This window comes from Lagopus muta, chromosome 24 (genome assembly GCF_023343835.1).
Source record: "Lagopus muta isolate bLagMut1 chromosome 24, bLagMut1 primary, whole genome shotgun sequence".
Lineage (NCBI taxonomy): Eukaryota > Metazoa > Chordata > Aves > Galliformes > Phasianidae > Lagopus > Lagopus muta.
Window position 1 is genome coordinate 317221 of NC_064456.1, and position 19546 is coordinate 336766.

The window sequence follows — 19546 nt, forward strand, 5'->3', positions numbered from 1 at the left end:
GCCATCTCAGGGTCGGGTGGGAGTTGCAGCAGGGAGAGAAGGGGTGGCGGGGCTGGGGTGCGTGATGGGTGCGGGGGGCTCAGCAGAGGAGCTCGGGGTGGTGTGGGCAGCTGTGGCTGCAGCGCAGGACCCAGCTCCACCTTTGCAGACTGGCGCGGGAAAGACATACACCATGGGCACTGGCTTCGACATGAGCATCTCTGAGGATGAGCAGGGCATCATCCCGCGGGCCATCGGCCACCTCTTCAGCGGCATTGAGGAGCGCAAGCGGGCGGCACAGAGTCAGGGGGTGGCAGCGCCTGAGTTCAAAGTCAGCGCCCAATTCCTGGAGGTGAGTGACAAGGAGTCGGGGGTGATGGCATGGCCTGCGTCCTCTGCACAGCCCTCCTCCCAGCAAGGGTGGCAGCAAGGCGTCCTCTGGCACCTTTTGAAGTGAGCAGCCTCCTCTTCTCTGTTACTCATGTTCATTTTTGCCCCATTCAGCTCTACAATGAAGAGATCCTGGACCTGTTTGACAGCACCCGTGACCCAGATGCACGTCACCGCAAATCCAACATCAAAATTCATGAGGATGCCAGCGGGAGCATCTACACCACAGGGGTCACATCGCGGCTCATCAGCTCCCAGGACGAGGTGGGTGCAGCATCAGTGAGTGCAGAAGAGGGATGGAAGGCAGGGATGTACTTTGTGCTTGAAGGTTTTCTTCCTCTGCTGTGTGTTGTTGCAGCTCATCCAGTGCCTGAAGCAGGGAGCTCTTTCCCGCACCACTGCCAGCACCCAGATGAATGTGCAGAGCTCCCGGTCCCACGCCATCTTCACCATTCATCTGTGCCAGATGAGAGTGTGTGCCCGCCCGGAGCTGGTGAGACTGAGAGGCCCTGCCCCTCCGCTCTTGCTTCCGAGATGGGCTCTTCCTGGCTCTGTGTGGGTTCCCTGGGAGGGGGAGAGGGTCTGAAGTCTCCCAGACAGGCAGGGTTTTGTCTTGTTTCTCTGTGGTTGTAGGGAATGTTAGCATTTATTGGGAGCTAAGATATTCGCCAAAGCAGCCCTGTCCCAGGGATGGGGTGACCTGCAGCAAGTTGCTGTTGGGCTCCTCTCACCTGATCGTCAGGGGGCTGCAAGCCGAGGGTAAATGCTCGTAGGGCTGAGGGGGCTCCTGCAGGGTCTGTGGTAGCGAGCCCTCTGTGTGCCTGGCTGCAGGTGAACGGGGAGGTGACCGGCCTGCCGGATGGAGCCCAGCCCACCACTGAGTACGAGACCCTCACAGCCAAGTTTCACTTTGTGGACCTGGCTGGCTCAGAGAGGCTGAAGAGAACGGGTGCTACTGGCGAGAGAGCCAAGGAAGGCATCTCCATCAACTGTGGGCTGGTACGACCCTGGGCATGCGAGGGGCAGCAGGGGGAGGGCAGGGGCTGCCTGAGGACCCAGGGGACCTTTGGGTCCTGCTTGCAGTTGCTCCGCGCTGCTGGAGTTGCTGTGGGTTTTGCTGCCTGGAACTGTAGGGAAGATTCTGTGATCCAAAATTCTAGAGGGCATGGCTTTACTGCTGAGGGCAGGACTATGGTGTACAGCACAAGTGTGCTAGTCCCCAGAAAATTGAGGGCTGCTAATTTGAGCTTAAAAACTACCCTGAAGTTCAGTGTTTTTCTTCACTGCTCTGGTGCTTGTGAGAGTGAGAGGCGCAACACAGGGAAGGAGAGCAAATGCCAAAACTGGTTGGGAAAGCCCCATGCCTTCCCATCTTGCACCGCGTGTGTCGCAGTGTGCAGTCCCAGCCTGAAATTCTGGCTGTGTGGCAGCTGTGTACTCAGCAGGGGCTGAAGTTGGATGGTGGCTTTCCTTTGTGTTGGCAGCTGGCGCTGGGGAATGTCATCAGTGCCCTCGGAGACCAGAGCAAGAAAGCTGTGCATGTGCCCTACCGCGACTCCAAGCTCACCCGCCTGCTGCAGGATTCCCTCGGTGGCAACAGGTGTGGGGACCCCACATAGGGCTGCGATGGGCTGAGGGGCCGTGGAGTGTGTGGGAGCTATTTCAGATGACTGGTGGGTTGCCTGCTGTGGGTTGGGTGCCTCCTGACAGGCAACATGGCATTGCAGATGTGAATGCCTTGCCTGCTTATGAGTCCCAGCTGCAATTAGGCAGCTTTGGTAGAGTTAGCTGGTGTTAAATGGTCCGGAGCCCTTGCAGATCTGCGACGCAATGGGTGCTGTTGCGTGGCATGATAGCCAGGATTCTCTGCCTGCTGTGAGGGCACTTTTTTGTAGAGCCCATTCCTGATGGTGCTCTGTCACTAGGAGGGATTGAACCCAGTTATAAACCATAGTAGGGCTGGGATGGCTGCCGAGGCGCAGGGCTTGAGCTGAGTGTACTGAGTGGGGAAACCACCCCTTCACCCTGCCCTTCACCTTCCCAAGCCAAACCATCATGATCGCTTGTGTGAGCCCATCTGACCGCGACTTCATGGAGACCCTGAACACTCTCAAGTATGCCAACCGGGCTCGCAACATCAAGAACAAGGTGGTGGTGAACCAGGACAAGACAAGTCAGCAGATCAGTGCCCTGCGGGCTGAGATCGCCCGTCTGCAGATGGAGCTGATGGAGTACAAGGCAGTGAGTGCCCAAGCGAGTCCATGCAGGTGGAATGGAGCCGGGAGGAGGAGGAACCCTTCTTGTGTTTGGTTTGGGGCAGTTTTAGCCAGCAGGACCCTCCTGCCCATGATTCTTCCTCCCACAGATAAGTGGCCATGTCTGGCCCTGTTGTGAGGCCCTTTCCCCTACAGAGTGTGTCCCGTGGCCTGGCCAGTTGAGCTTCATTCTGGATGAGTGTTTGGATGACAGTGGATGGTGTGAGTGAAGCTAAGACACTGTGAGGATGGCACTTTGCCATTGCTGATGATAGCTGCTGAGCTGCTGCCTGCCCAGTACTCCTGTGGGGTGGAAGATTGGATTGGTGGATCAAGCTTTAGAAGGCTCAGACTAGGGCTCGGGGATTCTAGGCAGAGAGAAGCCTTGAAGCATCACTGACCTGTTGAGTTCAGGCTTTCCTGGTCCTTAGGTTTTTCATCCCCCTGCTTTGGAGACTAGGGTTGCCCTCAGGAAGGCAGTGGTGGGGCTCTGTGTCCTGGCACACCCCGCGCTCAGGAACTGCCTGTGTGTCCCCACAGGGCAAGAGGGTCATTGGGGAGGACGGTTCAGAGGGCTACAGCGATTTGTTCCGTGAGAACGCCATGCTGCAGAAGGAGAACAGCGCCCTGCGCATGCGGGTGAAGGCCATGCAGGAGGCCATCGACTCCATCAACAACAGGGTCACCCAACTGATGAGCCAGGAGGCCAACCTGATGCTGGCCAAGGCAGGTGAGGCTGGGCACACGCATGTTGGCCTGGTCCACCCAGTGCGGGAGGGATGGGTGCTGCAGCACTGTCTGTGTCTTGCCTTGAGCCCCTTAAGCCTCTGCTTCTCCAGGTGATAGCAATGAGGCCATCGGTGCTCTCATCCAGAACTACATCCGAGAGATTGAGGAGCTGAGGTGAGCTGGGCACGGTGTCTGTTGGGTCGTTTGGGCTGGTGGGTGCTAATGCGGGGTGCAAGTCAAGATGCTGCTCCTGGCTCTGTGTCTCCACCATTTTGTTTATAAACCTCAAAGCAGCCAAGACCACTGGGCCTGTGGTAGTCCCAGTCTCGGTGCTGGGCAGTGATTTGGCCAGTACTGCTCTTTGCATGGCTACTGATGGATGGGGAGACCCTGCTGGCAGTCTCTGTTGTCCCCCAGGGGCTGCTGACCCACAAATCTGTGTCCATCTCTGCCTCATGTGACCCCTGGGTACTGCCTCTCTGCAGCATCCTGGCCTTCCAGTCCGAGGTGTCTGGGCACGGTTTGTGTTTGACATGTCAGTGGCACGTCTCCTCATTGACCACATCTTGTCTCTGCTCCCCAGGACGAAGCTCCTGGAGAGTGAATCCATGAATGAGTCCTTGCGTCGCAGCCTCTCGCGCCTCTCTGCCCGTCCCCCCTACTCTGTGGGCTCATCCCCAGCTCCTGGCCTGGCTGGGCTGGGCAGCCCTGCTGCCCCTGTGGAAACCGAGGCCTCTGACGTCCTGCGACGGGCCAAGCAGGACCTGGAGCGGCTGAAAAAGAAAGAGAGGAGGCAGCGGAGGAAAAGGTGAAGGCTGTGTGGTGCTGGGAAGGGGGATGCCCCACATCAGCCCTCTCTGTCCTCATGGGGATGGATATCTCACTTTTTCCCCTATCCTTGCTAAAACCAGAGCACCCAGACAAAGCCTGGGCATGTGTGTTCCTTTCCTGGCACTGCCTTGGTTGGCTTTTCACCCACCAAGTATCTGGAGGCTGCTTTCCCCATAGAATACAAGAGCAGGACGTTGGTAGCCCTGCGAGGCTCATTCTGACATTAAGACTCACCTGTACCCCGTTGCTCTCCCCCAGCCCAGAGAAGGAAGCATTTAAGAAGCGGCCAAAGCTGCAGCAGGACAACGGGGAGGAGACGGATGAGAATGAAGCAGAAGAGGTGAGAGGGGCTTCGTGTTCCTATGGAAGGGATGCTCACTTATGGAGGACTGTTGTCACCCTGAGAGGGAGGGTGATCAAGTTCTGCCCTGGCCCTGCAAGGAGGGGCTGTGGACATGCAGACACAGCCAGGAGTCAGCCCTGCTGTGCAGTGAGGAGCCCATGTCTCTTTGGGGCCTGGTTTCAGAGGTATCTGAAGGAAGGCTGAGGGGACGCAGTGCTGTTCAGCTGGTAGGGAATGGATGTAGCACAGAGCTGTCCTTAGCTGTGGTGTGCACTGTGGGCCCAGAAATGATGCTTCAGCCCATGGGCATCCCATGTAGGAGACTGAGTCACACTGCAGGGGCTGCAGTTGGTTGCTGTGGGGTGAGCTCAGGTTTGGAGCAGGGGAGCGACCACAGAGAGAAGGGCAAAGCCATGCTGCAAGTTGAAATATGGCACTTTCTCTTAGGAGGAGGAGGAGGAAGAACAGGATGAGAGTGGCTGTGAGGAAGAGGATGGACGTGAGGATGAAGATGAGGACTCAGGCAGTGAAGAAAGCCTGGTGGACTCAGACTCGGATGCAGAGGAGAAGGGTAAAGTACAGAGCCCAGAGCACGGGGGTGCATTTGCTGGACTCCAGTCCTGGGAAGGGAGAATTCCCCAAGATGCTGGGTTGTCTCCTCTCTGGGGGACTGGCAGAGCACCAGAGTCAGTGCAGGGAGCCTCCAAGTTCCCATCAGCCCCCCCTGCTCCCTCCTTGCGCTGTGGCTCTGTGGGACCATGGGAGCAATGCTGTCCCCATCCCTGCTGGCCTGACTATGCTCTCTGGCTTCCAGCGGTGAATTTCCAGGCTGACCTTGCAGATTTGACTTGTGAGATAGAGATCAAGCAGAAGCTGATCGATGAGCTGGAGAACAGCCAACGGCGCCTGCAGACGCTCAAGCACCAGTATGAGGAGAAGCTGATCCTGCTGCAGAACAAGATCCGGGACACGCAGCTGGAGCGGGACCGGGTCCTGCAGAACCTCAGTGAGAGCCACCTCACCCACAGCATCCCAGCAGCATTGGGTCCCTTTTCTCCTCCTGCCCACCTGGCTAAGGGCTGACACATCCATCCCCTGCATGCAGCCACAGGCTTTGCCACCAACCCTGCTCTGCTTGAGCAGCTGGGATCCCAAGGCTGTGCTCTTATCACTGTGGGAGTGGGAGCTGGAGACTGCTGGGGAGGATGGTGAGGCAAAGCCTTTATTGAACACTGCTTTGTGGGGTGTAGGGATTCCTGGGTGAATTGTGCTGTGGGCATATGAAGGACCCCAAAGACCCTCAGCATAGCTGATTTCCAGGCTCAACATCAGCCAAGGAGGCTGCACTTGGCTGTAGGTCCAGGTCCACATCTCCTTTCAGCCCAGCAATTGGTGTAACCCACTGCCCCTGTTTTGTGTCATCCCATTGGGTGCCCCAGACAGACCCCTGCCAGTGCAGCATGACAGAGGGGCTCTAGTGAAACAAGGGGCACAGAGAACCTTACAAACTCTCTCCCTACTCCTGCAGGCACCATGGAGTGCTACACAGAGGAGAAGGCCAACAAGATCAAAGCAGACTATGAAAAACGGCTGAAGGAGATGAACAGGGACCTGCAGAAGCTGCAGGCTGCCCAGAAGGAACATGCTCGCCTGCTCAAGAATCAGTCCCGCTACGAGCGGGAGCTGAGGAAGCTGCAGGCAGAGGTGGCTGAGATGAAGAAAGCAAAGGTACTCAGGGTGGGAAGGGCGTTGCTTGGGAGCAGCGAGGCTGAGACTGGTTTGGCCAAGCCTGGCTTCCTCTCAGCTCAAGGAAAAAGCTGTTTTCTGCTCCTGCTGGTGATGCAGGATGCCTGCCTGGTGGATGGCTGTCCTGGCTGCTGGGAACACCAGGTACCTGTGCAGACATCGCACCTTCCCTTTGCAGGTCGCGCTGATGAAGCAGATGCGGGAGGAGCAGCAGCGGAGACGACTGGCAGAGACAAAGAGAAACAGGGAGATAGCACAGCTCAAGAAGGAGCAGCGCCGGCAGGAGGTGAGAAGGCAGCCTGCCTGTGTGCTGCTGGGTCACCTGGTGCCAGGACGATCCTGAATCTCACAGTGTGGTTGTTGGAGATCTGTGAGCTCCCCACCGCGTTCAGGGGAATAGTGCCACCAAAACTAGCCTTGAGGCTGGAATGGAGGCTTCTGCACTGTTAAAATCACAAGTGACGCTCATGCCAAAGCAACTGCTCTAGTATTTGGTGGTGGAAGTGCTGTTTCTGCAGCCATTGCTAAGGTGTCTGGGCAGCTTGTCTTTCCCCAGCAGGACCTCATAGTCTGTCTCTCCTATGCAGTTTCAGATCCGGGCTCTGGAGTCTCAGAAGCGGCAGCAGGAAATTGTGCTGCGAAGGAAAACTCAGGAGGTGAGGGGGGGACCACCTTCGTGCAGCCCTCAGCCCCAAGAGGGATCCCAAACAGTGGCTCAGTGGCACCAAATCTGGGAGCTGAGGTCGGTGATGGGTTTGTCTGGGGATGGCTGATGGCAGCATGCTCACACTGTCTTCTGGGCAGGTCTCAGCGCTGCGCCGTCTCGCCAAGCCCATGTCCGACCGAGTTGCAGGCAGGACGAGCCAGAAGCCAGCCATGCTGGACTCTGGTGCAGAGGTCTCAGCCAGCACCACCTCGTCTGAGCCAGAGTCCGGCGCTCGCTCCGTCTCCAGCATCGTGCGCCAATGGAACAGGAAAATCAATAACTTCCTGGGAGACCCCTCACCTTCTGTCAATGGGGCTCGGCCAGTCAGGTCAGGGCAGTGGTGGCACTGCGGGGCTGGGTTAACGAGATGGGGAATCCCAGGGCTCAGGGGTCTGCCTTTTGGCTGATGGCAGAGGCTGGAGGCCAACTCTTCATTGTGTGTTTGGCTGGAGGTAAAGTGCCTGGAGGTAAAGGGATGGGCTGTGCTTGGAGTGTGCTCTCTATGGAGCTGTTAGAGCAGGGAGGGGTGACAGCAGAGGTGGATAATCCAAAAGCGAGACAGCCTCCTGTGATGCAACCAGCACTTGGGCATCCTTCTGGGGACAGCACAGCTTCCCAGACATGGTGCAACTGGGTGCCCATTTGCCTCTGCTCCCCTCGCGCTGTAGGAAGAAGTTCCCCAAGAAGGGATCGAGTCAGACCTTCAGTAAAGCTGCCCGCCTCAAGTGGCAGTCGCTGGAGCGGCGCATCTTCGACATCGTGATGCAGAGGATGACCATCGTCAACCTGGAGGCTGACATGGAGAGGCTCATCAAGGTGAGGGGGGTGGCCGTGGGGCTGCAGGTGGCCGTGTCAGCACAGTGCCAATCCTTCTCCCTTTTTCCTTCAGAAACGAGAGGAGCTGGCACTGCTGCAGGAGGCCCTGCTGGGCAAGAGGGCGAAACTGCAGGCAGAGAGCCCGAAGGAGCAGAAGGGGCTGCAGGAGCTGAACGAGGAGATTGAGGTGCTGGGGGCCAACATTGACTACATCAATGACAGCATCTCTGACTGCCAAGCTACCATCATGCAGATTGAGGAGACCAAGGTGGGCAGGAGGAGAGGCTGGGAGGGAGATGGGAACGTCCCTGGGAGGGAACTCAGGCATCACAGTGCTTCCTGGGCGTGGGAAAGTTGCATGCTCCCACTTCACTGGTCTCCATGTAAGCTTTTGTGGGGCCTGTACTGGAAACTTGCTGGGAAAAAAGCTGGGCTTCAGCACAAACCCCACAGGTTTTAGTGCCCAATTCTGACACCAGACACAATGTGCAATGGCTCCTTACCCCTCTGTCATCAGGAGGCTTTGTGTCTCTGCAGCCTCTGGGACAGTGGCTGTGCCACCGGCCAGGACCCCATGGGGCAGCAGTGGAGCAGCTTCAGCCCCGAGTGTCTGTGCAGGCTGTGGTGCCCACTCTGTCAGGCCCTGCCCCGTTGCCATTCCCCCAGCCTCATCCACTTCCTTTCCCTTGCAGGAGGAGCTGGACTCCACGGACACCTCGGTGGTGATCAGCTCCTGCTCCCTCGCTGAAGCCCGGCTGCTGCTGGACAACTTCCTGAAGGCATCCATCGACAAGGTGCTGCTGCTGCTTGGAGCGCTGTCTGCACGTGGGGCTTTCTCCCACCTGTGAGTCGTGTGGTGGGGATCCCATAGCGCCTGTCTGAGGACGGTGTGATCGTCCATCCGGCAGGGCCTGCAGGTGGCACAGAAAGAGGCCCAGATCCGCCTCCTGGAGGGACGGCTGAAGCAGACGGATGTGACCGGCTCCTCGCAGAACCACCTCATCCTGGATGCCCTGCGGGAGAAGGCTGAGTCGCACCCTGAGCTCCAGGCGCTGATTCACAACGTCCAGCAAGGTGGGCCAGAGCCCAAACTGCCCTCCCTTACACTGGGTATGGCCTCAGCCTCTTCCCCGTGGGATAGAGCTGGACTTTCTGTGTTGGGCGCTCGGGAAGCACCAGGAGGTGCCACCATTGGCATCAGCATGCCCTTGGGCTGCACGGAGGGTGCAGAAGAAGGCCTGCTGCCTCATGGCTGCCCAGACTGTGCCCCCAGCTCCAGCGCAGTGTGCTTTGATTGGGACTTGGTTCCCTTCGTGCTGCTGATGTGCCTTCTCCCTTGTGTGCAGAGAACGGCTACACCAGCACAGATGAGGAGGTCTCTGAATTCAGCTTGGCTTCGGATGGGAGGTGAGCAGCCAGCCCTTCACAGCCTGCAGGCTGTGTGTTCGTGTGTGGTGACTGGAGGTGGGGAGGGTTACCACCTACGGGAACTGGCAGGTAGATATTGAAGAAAAAAACACCATCTACACTTTCTTGTGGTGCGTAGCCCTTTGGGGAGGGGAGCACAGACATCTCAGACACTAAAAGACTTGATCATCCTTTGGAGAAGGGGTGCTGAGGAGCAGGGAGTGACCTAGGGAGGCTGAGGGACTGGTAGCAGTCTGAAAGGAGTTCAGTGCTGAAGATCCATCTCTGCCACCTTCTCCTTGCAGCATCTCCCAGTCTTTCAGCATGAAGGGCTCAGCGAGTCAGGATGATTTCAAGTTCAAGGTGAGTTGGCCATCGCGTGGCCCTGTTACAGGGTGTTGGAGAAAGGGTTGAGGGACGTGTTGGGTCCATGCCTGAGCCCCGTGTTCTGCGCTAGGGAGAGCCCAAGCTCTCGGGGCAGATGAAGGCAGTGTCAGCTGAATGTCTAGGACCCACACTGGACATCTCCACCAAGAACATCACCAAGTCCTTGGCATCGCTCATGGAGATCAAAGAGGATGGGATCAGCTTCTCAATCCGAGACCCCTATTACAAGGAGAAGGTGTCGCGCACCGTCAGCCTGCCCACGCGGGGGAGCACTTTGTGAGCACAGGGCGATGGTCCATCGGGCTCCGGGAGGTTGGCTGGGAGGCATGGGCCACAGGGCGGGAAACTCTGCCCTGGATGTCGAGGGGCAAAGCAATGAGGATGAGCCAAACCCTGCCATGCAGCTCAGCCTGCAGCACGTAGCAGTGGGTTTCTCTAGCAAGCTTTTCAGAACGTTGAGGCTTACGTTGGCACTCAGTGTGGGTGGAGAGTGGTCCAAGAGGAAGGAAAGAAGGGGCGGTGTGAGGGCCCTGTCTCACTGCCTTGGCTGATCAGCCTTCATGGAGGCTTCTTGCGTTGCCAAAGGTTTCTGTGCTCAGAGGCATCTTCTGATCTCATGACTGTGTCACCAGGCAGCCCACCTTCTCCATTTGGGAGGGGGGGATGTGGAGGTTCAGCACGGAGGTCTCTGGATGGAGGAGGGCAGGCACCTGCTATGTTCTTTTTTTTATTTAAGTCCCAGACAATCTCGTGTCTCAGACACGTCGCCTCTCACAAGGAGGAAATCCTACGACCGTGGGCAACCTGCTAGGTGAGCCTGGGAGGCCTTGGGCAGGGGGAGGCTGGGAGGTCTGGGCAGGCTGGCAGAGATGCCTGCTGATCAGCTCCTGCTGCTTCAGCTGCGCCCTGGGCAGTTTGGCAGCTGCCAGGTGAGCGGTTCCCAAGTCATGTGTTCCTCTGATCCTTCCTGGCCCAGGCCTCCAGATGTCGGCTTCACTCCTCCCTCATCGCCGCCCACACGCCCTCGCAATGACCGCAATGTCTTCTCTCGTCTCACGAGCAACCAGAGCCAGGGGTCTGCCTTGGACAAGTAAGTCGAGGTGGGGTGGGAGAGTCTGAGCGAGGGGCACCTGTGCAGTAACAGCAAAACCTTATCAGGTCCCACTGTGGGTGTTGGAGCGCCCAGGTTGTCTCGAGCCACCCTCCTGGCACTGCTTTTCCTTAGTGCCCCTCTGCAAGAGCAGCTGGATGCTGTGCTGGACCCTGCTGCACTCCTGCCTTGCGTGTATCCCTCTGAGCTGCTTGCAGGAACTCCCAGTCCTGGGCTTTGGTTGAGCCGTGCAGTGCCAGGCTGGGACCACTGGAAGATGTGAAGCAGGATGCAGTGAGGCAGGGTGGGGGTTGGCAGGAAGCTGATGGGGTGGCACTGACCCACAGGCGCAGCGCCGGCCGCCCGCAGGGCAGGTTGGGCAGCTGCCCTCACCTTGGAGCACTGCTTGCAGCGCGGACGTTCCTGACGGAGATCTGCTGTCTGACCCTCACGGTCCCTGCTGCTCCTCTGCCCTTTCCTCTGTTCTCTGTGTGTGCTTCTCTTTTCCCTTTCTCCTCTTTCTCCGTGTCCTCCCCTGGCTTGGATGCAATAACAATCCTCCACTCTGACTCCTCTGCTGCCTCTTCTAGTCTGGGTTTTCTCTCCCATAATCCTGCTAATTTTCTGCCCCTAGGTCTGATGACAGCGATTCCTCTGTCTCGGAGGTGCTGAGGTATAGACAACTTTCTATTTATTACCCCTTCCTCTTCTTTTCTCTCTCTCACGAGTTTGCTCTCCCTTGTCCCTGCATGCTTCACCTGTGCCTTGCTGCTTTGCCCATCTCCCAGCTTGTGTGTGCTGTCCCCTCTTGGCACGCCACCGACAGTCCCTGACAGTGTCCCCCTGGTTGTGAGTTTGAACCGTTCCTGCTCTGCTCAGCCTTTGGAAGCCAGGCACTGGGCTTGCCTGCAGACACGGGCTGCTTTGCAGAGGCAGCATGCTCTGTGCCATCTCTGATGGGCTCTTGTCAGCATGTCCTGTCCCATCCCTGGCTCTCCAGCAGGACTGTGATGCTGGGATGAGCAACACTGGACACTGTGTCAGTGTGTTCTTCTTGCAAGCGTCTTCCAGGGAAATATGTGCAGGTGTTCCCCATGCTTGGCTGCATCTCTGCAGCACTGGGTTCTGGGTGGGCAGAGCTCTTTGCCCCAGAAGCCAAGTCACTGCTGTGCAAAGCTCAGCATAGGGGTGAAGGTTTGTCCCAGTGCAGTAGAGAGGATCCCTGGTGCGAGGACAACCTTCTCCCTGCCTTTAGGAGCACCTCTGGTGCAGAGGATACTGGAGATGTGGCACCAGATGTGCGTGTGCTTTGTCACCTTGAGCTGTTTGCTCTGATCACGTCTCACCCTGGGGAGCCAGAATTTCCATTTGGTCTCAGTGTCACCTCAAGACCAGTAGAAACACTAGGGGTCAGAGGAGAGCTGCTTAATTTGTGAGCACAGCTGCTACTTGAGAAAGAGATCGCACGCATGCGACTTCCAAACCCGAATTAATGAGCTTACATTCATCCTTCTGACTAATGCAAACCTTATGTGGCCCTGGGCCTGTCCTTCTCCAGCCTCCTGTCTTGTTTTCCCTACTCATAAGATTTAGCATAGCTCAGAGCCCCTGGCAGTGCTTGGGGTCCCAGCTGGGAAGAGCTGCTGATGGCCATAAACATCAGGGCTGCAGCTGTGGGGCTGTTGGACCTCAGTGCTTTGAACACTCTGATGTGGAGGTGATTGGCAGATGCTGTGCCCAAAGGGCTGAGCTGTGTGTGTCTGCAGGCGTCCCTTGGAGGAAGGTTTGGTAAGGATAGATTCTCTCCTGCCCTGGGCCAGCACTGGGCACAAGGATGCTGGGTACAGATGCCAGTGCTGCCTCTGTCATCCTTATGGTCTTAAAAGGAGTACAGTTCTGTTTCCAAACGTTACCAGCCACAGGCTGGCTGGCGGGCTCAAAGGAGCTGCCATCATAATGAAGCATTCCTAGCTTCAGAATGGAGAAAGTGCAGTTTGTCCTAAACTGAGCTGAGGCCAATGAGCTGAGCCTCCTGATTCATCTCAGTGCTGCCCAGGTTTGAGTGGCTCAGCAGCAGAGCAGAGGCCATGAGCACTATGTCTCACAGTCTGTGTCCCCTGGGCAGAGCTGTTAGGCTGGGGCTGCTCGTGGGGAGACTCCCAGGTTTTCCATGAAGGTGTTTGCTCACGTGCCTGAGTTCAGACAGAGGGGCCCATTGCTCTGCCTGGCAGAGGAAGATGCTTGGGGTGAGGTGCCTCGTGCTTTCTCATGCCCATAGGACCTTGTGGTGCTGTGCCTTTCCACACACCTACCCCACCACACTTGTTCTTTCTTTCCCATGCAAGGGGCATCATTAATCCAGTGGGTGGCACCAAGAACGCGCGGACAGCCCCGCTGCAGTGCGTCTCTGTGGCAGAAGGACACACCAAGCCTGTGCTCTGCCTGGATGCCACCGATGAACTGCTTTTCACTGGCTCCAAAGGTAAGTGGTGGACAGAGAAGGCGTTGGGGGTTGCTGGCTTTTTATGCACTATGGGAGCAGGTTGGCATGGGGAATTCGTGGGCACTGCGGGCATGGTTCCTCCTGGGCTGCTCTCCTGTCCCTGCCCTCTGATGTCCACGTGCTGGAGCAGGCTGGCTCCGTTCCCCTGGAAAGGAGCTGAGGGTGGCGGGAGGCAGCATTTGGGAAGGGATCGGTGCCTCCGTGCCATGGAGGATCTCCCCAGCCTGACGCTCTCAGACGTGCTCTTCTTCCTGCAGACCGGAGCTGTAAGATGTGGAACTTGGTGACTGGTCAGGAAATTGCTTCCCTCAAGGGTCACCCAAATAACGTCGTTTCCATCAAGTACTGCAGCCATACGGGGTTGGTGTTCACCGTGTCCACGTCGTACATCAAAGTGTGGGACATCCGGGACTCAGCCCGCTGCATCCGCACCCTCACGTACGTGGGGGGAAGGGAGGCTGTGGGCACCTCTGGCTTTGCAGGTCTCCAAAACTCCTGGGATCCCACAGGGTGGAGACAGCCCAGCTGCTTTAGTACCAGCACTACCAGTACTACCTACCAGTAGCTGTAGGAAACAGGGAGGCTTAAGGAGATCTTAGAGGGAATCTGTGAGGACCCTCTGCAGAAAAGGCTCAAAGGAAGGGGCCTTGAAGAGGATTTCGGCCCTTCTTGGGGGCGGCCAAGAGCGCCAGCAGCTCTGCAGAGGAGGCCCAGACCCAAACAGCATTGCAGCTGAGTCCATCCCAGGCTTTGCAGTGGAAAACGTGGGTCTCTTAGGAGGAGTCTAAGATTGGAACGACTCATGGACTCAAAGAGCGTGGCAGACCAGTGTTACCAGCTCACTTCTGTGCCTCAAGGTCTTTCTCCCTCCCCCCTCTCCTGTGATGGGGAGGCCGAATATCTCTGCCTCCCAGTGTGGCCAGCAATAATCCAGCTCTTCCTGCAGGAGGACTGAGAAAGCAGCAGCACCCAAGTGGGAACTAGGGCAGGGTATTCTGTGTTCTGCGCACACCTGCCATCCTTGGCTCCAAACCGGGCAGAGCACTGGTCTGGAAGGTGGAGGTGATCCTGGTCCCATGGCCAGATGATACCACTGATGATACCTGCAGGACCGTTCCCAGTGTGGGACCAGCTGGGAGCCAGCAACCCCTTTGGGCTCCTCAGCAGGGCCTCAGAGGCTCTGACCTGGTCTCTGATCATCCTTTCTCCTCCCTTCCTCTCTAGGTCTTCTGGCCAGGTGATCTCTGGGGATGCGTGTGCTGGGACAACCACGCGCACTGTGACCAGTGTGCAGGGGGAGCACCAGATCAACCAGATCGCTCTCAACCCCACTGGCACCACCCTCTATGCTGCCACTGGAAACTCCGTCCGCATCTGGGAGCTGAGCAGGTGAGGGGCGGCACAGAGGCAGGCAGGACAACTTACTGATTCTGTGTGGACAGTGTCCATCTGAAAAGACTGCCCTAAGGAAAGGGAAAATCTTTTTAGCTGTGGAAGCTGCCTGAAATGAGGGCTTTCAGAACCCTTCTGTACACCTTTTCTAGTCCCTGTTTTGGGACCAAGGGGTGATGAGCAGTGATGGGGCTACTTGAGGTGTGGGTTCTATCTGTGGGAAGAGGGAAGAGATGGGGGATGAACAGCAGTCTCCCCAGGCTGTGCCACTGACACTGAGCCCTGAGTGCAGCGTGGGCTCTGCAGGTGGCTGCTGTTGTCCCCCAAAGCTGCCTTCATCCCTCAGCATCACTGTGAAGCAGGGTACCTCTGATGGCGATGTCCCCAAAAGGACCTTCCTCTGCTGGGGGCTGACGTGAGGGCAGTGGGGTTTGTGCTGGGGGAGGGCCCTGAAGGAGCTGCCCTGTTGGGAAGGGGCTGACTGACCCTTGTCACTGGTTGCAGGCTGCAGCCTGTTGGAAAGCTGAGTGGCCACATTGGGCCCGTGATGTGTCTCACGGTAAACCAGACTGCAAGCAACCATGACCTGGTGGTGACAGGCTCCAAAGATCACTACGTCAAGGTACTCTCCTGTGGCTGCTGGGCAGAGCCCAGAGCCCTCTTCTCTCTCCTTGCCCAGGTTTCTGGTTTTCCCTGTTCTGCACGTGGCTTTTTGTGCATCTTCTCACCCCAAATCTTGCTTTTTATTTCATGTGTGATACAAATACAGCTTTGGAGATGGGGGTTTGCATCTCTCACTCCTTGGACTCTGTGGCTCATGCTTCCATGTCACATCTGACTCAGCTGAGCAGTTTGTCCTGTTCTGCTCAATCCTCCCTCCTGTTACAGGTGATTTGCACCTGCTCATTTGCAGCTCCAGGACAACAAAAGATTGCACCTTCATTTTATGTTATTTTATTTTATTATTTTATTTTTCTGGCTCTTAGTAGATTTGAATTGGAGCTGGCATCAGGGGAGTGGAGAGGGGTGGTGAGGTGGGGGGGTGGCAGGATTCAGGCAGAGTAGAGGCTCTGTGGTGGCACATCTCTCCCAGTGGATGAAATGAGGAAGACAGTAATTGTAACCGAGTTCTGATGGCATCTCTGAATTGGATTTCCCTTTTGTGACATCCTTGAGCCGTGCTGGCAGGGGAGTTCTCCATTACTGTAGGAAGTCGTTAGGTGTTTGTAGAATGAAGTGATAGTTGCACTGCAAAGTATAGGAATAAGGAGAAAGTAAGCGCCTGAGATATTGTCTTGGAACCCTGAGAACAATTTCCAGCTATGACACGGACTCCTGTGCCCATGGTGAGGGATGTGTGGATCACTGTAACCACCCACCCAAGCGGTGCTACTTAACCACAACCCTGTTTTCAGCAGATCTGCTTTCTGTGTGCTCAGTGCGCTGAGCCTCGGGAAGGGAGGGTGGTGGCCAAGTTCTTCGAGGAGGGCTGTCCTCTGTTTCCAGAGCCATCCGGGGTCTCCCAGCTGCTGTTTTCCCCCCAGGTGTTTGAGATTGCTGAGGGCGTGGTGGGCAATGTCAGCCCCACTCACAACTTCGAGCCCCCTCACTACGATGGCATCGAGTGCCTGGCCATCCAGGGAGACGTCCTCTTCAGCGGCTCCAGGGACAACGGCATTAAAAAATGGGATCTGGAGCAGCAGGAACTTCTCCAGGTCAGGAGGGGAGCATAGGGGTAACGTGGGGCAGAGCAGGATTGCTGCTGTGTGTCTGGGGAAAGGCTGAGGGACCTGGTCCGGGTCCTGCTATCCTGGGAGGGCAACCGGTTCCTGGGGATCTGGCAGCGTGTGCCAAGTGGCTCAGTGTGCCTATAGATGTGTACTGCAGGGCGCCCAGAACTGCCAGCTCCCCTTGGGACATAGGCTTGCAGCATTGGTCGCTGTGCTACTCTGAAAACAGGATTCAGCCCTAAGTCTTGAGTCCAGCTCGGTGATTCGGATCGACCCCAGGGCAGCAGTGATGATCTGCAGCCCTGCAGCTGAGTGTGTGAGGCCAATTGTGATCTCTGCTCTGTCCCCATGCCCACAGCAAATCCCAAATGCACACAAAGACTGGGTCTGTGCCCTGGCCTTCATCCCTGGCCGCCCCATGGTGCTGAGTGCCTGCCGAGGAGGCATGATCAAAGTCTGGAATGTGGACAACTTCACCCCAGTTGGGGAGATCAAAGGGCACGACAGCCCCATCAACGCCATCTGTACCAACTCCAAGCACATCTTCACTGCCTCCAGGTGAGCCTGAGGCTGGTACTCCCCAGAGCCCCCGGGAGGTGGGAGAGCCCTGGGTTGACCTGTCATCCCTGGGCCTGGGTGGGTTTGCACTGAGCAGGGCAGGGAGCCTGGAGGGAGAAAAGGGTGGGAGGGATCTCGCAGCTTTCTGGTCCCTCCGTGCCTTCATCTCTTCTTGCCCATCTCAGTCTGTCCCCTGCCCGCTCTCTGGGATATCCCCACACAGGGACCCCTCTTCCCTGGGGCTGGGAGTCCCCTGCTGCTCTCGGGGAGCAATTTGGCAGCAAGACTCTGATGACCTCTTTTCCACCATGTCCCTTTTCCCCCTTCCTTTCTCTGTCTCTCTCTGTCTCTCCTCCTCCCCACCTCCCATCTGTGCCACAGTGACTGCCGGGTAAAGTTATGGAATTACGTGCCTGGGCTCACCCCTTGCCTTCCACGACGCGTCCTTGCCATAAAGGGCCGTGCTACTAGTCTGCCTTGACCCTCCTGCTCTTTCTGACTCTCTTGCACATGCACTCTTCTGTCTTTTATTTCCTTTTCTCTCTCTCCATCTCCTCTTCCCTCTGTCTTTCTTGCTGTTGCTTGCTTTTGTTCTTCTCTCTCTCTTTCTCTCTCTCTGGTCTGAGCTGCTTCTTAACGGTATGAAACTCTTTTGCGTTTTTCCCCACTTGATAAATCCGTGCTGGAGGTGACTTGCCCCTTTGTCCCAGCCAAACCAGTCATTCCCCTGTGGAGTTTTGTTTTGTTTCCTTTTTTTTTCTTCTTTTTTTTAACCTCTTGCCCAATGCCCACATCTGTGGCAGCTGTGTTCTGCCCTCACCCTTGCATGGATGGTGGGGGGGAGTCGGCAGCCCCCTGCCAACCAACCCATGCCCTGGGGAGACCAAATTCTCTACCCCACCACTTTGAGCCATAGGCAGAGCCGATGCAGGGGCTGTGGGAGTCCTGCGGGTCACTGCCTGCCTTTGTCCTCAGCTCTGCCAGTGGGGTGAGCTGGAGGCTGAGCCCCATTGGGCCTGCCTGCTCCCTCAGACAGACGTAGCATCCTCCTGCCAAGAGCCTGGGAGCCTCGTGGGCTGCATGCTGCCATGGGCTGGGGGTGGGCGGCGCTTCTCTCGCAGTGCCTGCCTGAGGCTGGCACTCCTGGCTCACACCTCTCTCTTGCTTCTGTTTCTCAGCGACCTGACAGTGAAGCTCTGGAGTGGGAGGAGGTTACCCACCAGCTCCAACTAGGAACTGCAGAACTGCTAGAAGATGTGGCAGGAGGGTGAAGGCTGTGGTTCACCCCATCATCTATGGGAACTCTGCCCAGGGATGGGGATTCTTGTGCCTGACCCGGCAGGGTGGGTGAGATCCATCTTGTCCCATCCTTAAGCACTGACAGATCCCGTGAAGAGGCAGCTCAACGAAGCACCGTCCGCTCCACTTTGCCTCCTGCTGCAGTTTCTCAGTGGTTTTCCAGTGACCAGGAAAGACTTCATCTCTTTTCTCACCCACCCTACTGTGCTGCCTGCCAGGTCTGTGAGGGGTTGGAGTTCAGGTGAGCTTCCTGGCTCCTTTTCAGAGACACCCAGCTCCCTCCTGCCTCTGTGGCTTCATGCAGCCTCTGCCTGGATTTGCTGCTTTTGTCCCCGCTGTCTCCAGGCTGGTTCCTGCAAGAATCTTTCTCTGTTCCACAGTCTCAAGGCTATTTGAAGTCTTCTGGCTGGGACCAGAGGTCAGGTTGTTCTTTTTTCCTTTGGAGACATTTCCTGTGGGACGTCCTCTGTGCTGCAGTGGATCTGCAGAAGGACCTTCATTTAGTTCCATCCTTCCCTAACCTCAGCATACCTGGCTGCAGCAGCTGGAGCTGCACATCTGACCTGGCTCACCTGGAGCTTCCCTGCTGTGCCATCACACCACTTCCAGCCCAACCCGCTGTGCTTCCCTGCAGCCATCTCTGAATTCCGACCGCAAACTCTGCTGACCCTCTCCCCTTCCCTGTGCGCCCACTTTGCTCTGTGGTGGGGTAGGGAAGGGTTTCTCACCCTCAGCTATGGCTGCAGGTGGGTGAGGATGGAGATGGCTGTGCCAGGAGCAGAGCGCAGACAGGTTGGACGCTGGTCCTGCACGAGTCTCCCCATGGCTGCATGCCTGAAGGACAATCCTACAGAGAATGGTTGTGCACAGCTGGAGCCCTTCAGAAGGCTGAAGGCTCAGCCCAGTGTCAACGAGGATGCAGCCTCTCCAGCTGCCCTGCTCGCTTTTCTCTGGTCAGGGGGCCGACAAGGCCCTGGTCTCACACTGGAGCTTTCTTCTACCTCTCCTGTGGTCCCTCGGAGCATCCCCTGCTCCATCTGCCCTGCCCCACGCTGGGCTCGTTGGGGAACGGCTGTGTTGACCCTGGGAGTGGTGTTCTCACCTTATGTGCTCTCACTTCATTTTTGCCACTGAAGAGACAACGTTTGAACTCGGATTTAAGGATTTCTCTGTGTGATCCCATTGGTGCTGAGCTAGGATCTCGGAGGAGCTCCAGGATGTGCCCCGTAAAGCACAGACCAGTTTCCTTCTGCTTTCTGCAGCCCTGTTTTTTTGTCACCAGCCCTTGTTCAAACCACTGCAGGAGGGAATTTCTGCACACCTTGAAATAGGAGCATCTCTACTGACTTGATGAAATCTTTCTTCTTTTATCATTTGGGGGGGGG

General features: G+C 57.0%; 1 protein-coding gene across 4 annotated transcripts in view; it reads left to right on the forward strand.

The window, feature by feature from the left end:
• KIF21B (kinesin family member 21B) overlaps positions 1–19546 on the forward strand; it is a 29018-nt gene extending 9472 nt beyond the window's left edge. Inside the window, exons 3-36 of one of the 4 annotated variants that reach the window (XR_007373194.1) lie at positions 149–331; positions 484–633; positions 728–862; positions 1201–1368; positions 1854–1969; positions 2415–2610; positions 3165–3354; positions 3464–3527; positions 3937–4161; positions 4443–4524; positions 4975–5098; positions 5342–5533; positions 6056–6255; positions 6452–6559; positions 6861–6929; positions 7078–7307; positions 7648–7795; positions 7869–8063; positions 8488–8589; positions 8704–8869; positions 9142–9202; positions 9508–9565; positions 9660–9865; positions 10326–10400; positions 10566–10679; positions 11314–11352; positions 13025–13161; positions 13440–13620; positions 14407–14571; positions 15079–15196; positions 16119–16289; positions 16663–16862; positions 17244–17501; positions 18041–19546. Coding sequence is in view for 2 of the 4 variants with exons in the window: in XM_048925592.1 (XP_048781549.1) it covers positions 149–331; positions 484–633; positions 728–862; positions 1201–1368; positions 1854–1969; positions 2415–2610; positions 3165–3354; positions 3464–3527; positions 3937–4161; positions 4443–4524; positions 4975–5098; positions 5342–5533; positions 6056–6255; positions 6452–6559; positions 6861–6929; positions 7078–7307; positions 7648–7795; positions 7869–8063; positions 8488–8589; positions 8704–8869; positions 9142–9202; positions 9508–9565; positions 9660–9865; positions 10326–10400; positions 10566–10679; positions 11314–11352; positions 13025–13161; positions 13440–13620; positions 14407–14571; positions 15079–15196; positions 16119–16289; positions 16663–16862; positions 18041–18095 (4623 nt within the window). In the remaining 2 variants the exon portion in view is untranslated. The remainder of the gene's footprint in view (positions 1–148; positions 332–483; positions 634–727; positions 863–1200; positions 1369–1853; positions 1970–2414; positions 2611–3164; positions 3355–3463; positions 3528–3936; positions 4162–4442; positions 4525–4974; positions 5099–5341; positions 5534–6055; positions 6256–6451; positions 6560–6860; positions 6930–7077; positions 7308–7647; positions 7796–7868; positions 8064–8487; positions 8590–8703; positions 8870–9141; positions 9203–9507; positions 9566–9659; positions 9866–10325; positions 10401–10565; positions 10680–11313; positions 11353–13024; positions 13162–13439; positions 13621–14406; positions 14572–15078; positions 15197–16118; positions 16290–16662; positions 16863–17243; positions 17502–18040) is intronic. The other 3 variants (XR_007373195.1, XM_048925592.1, XM_048925593.1) reach the window with 3 other exon arrangements.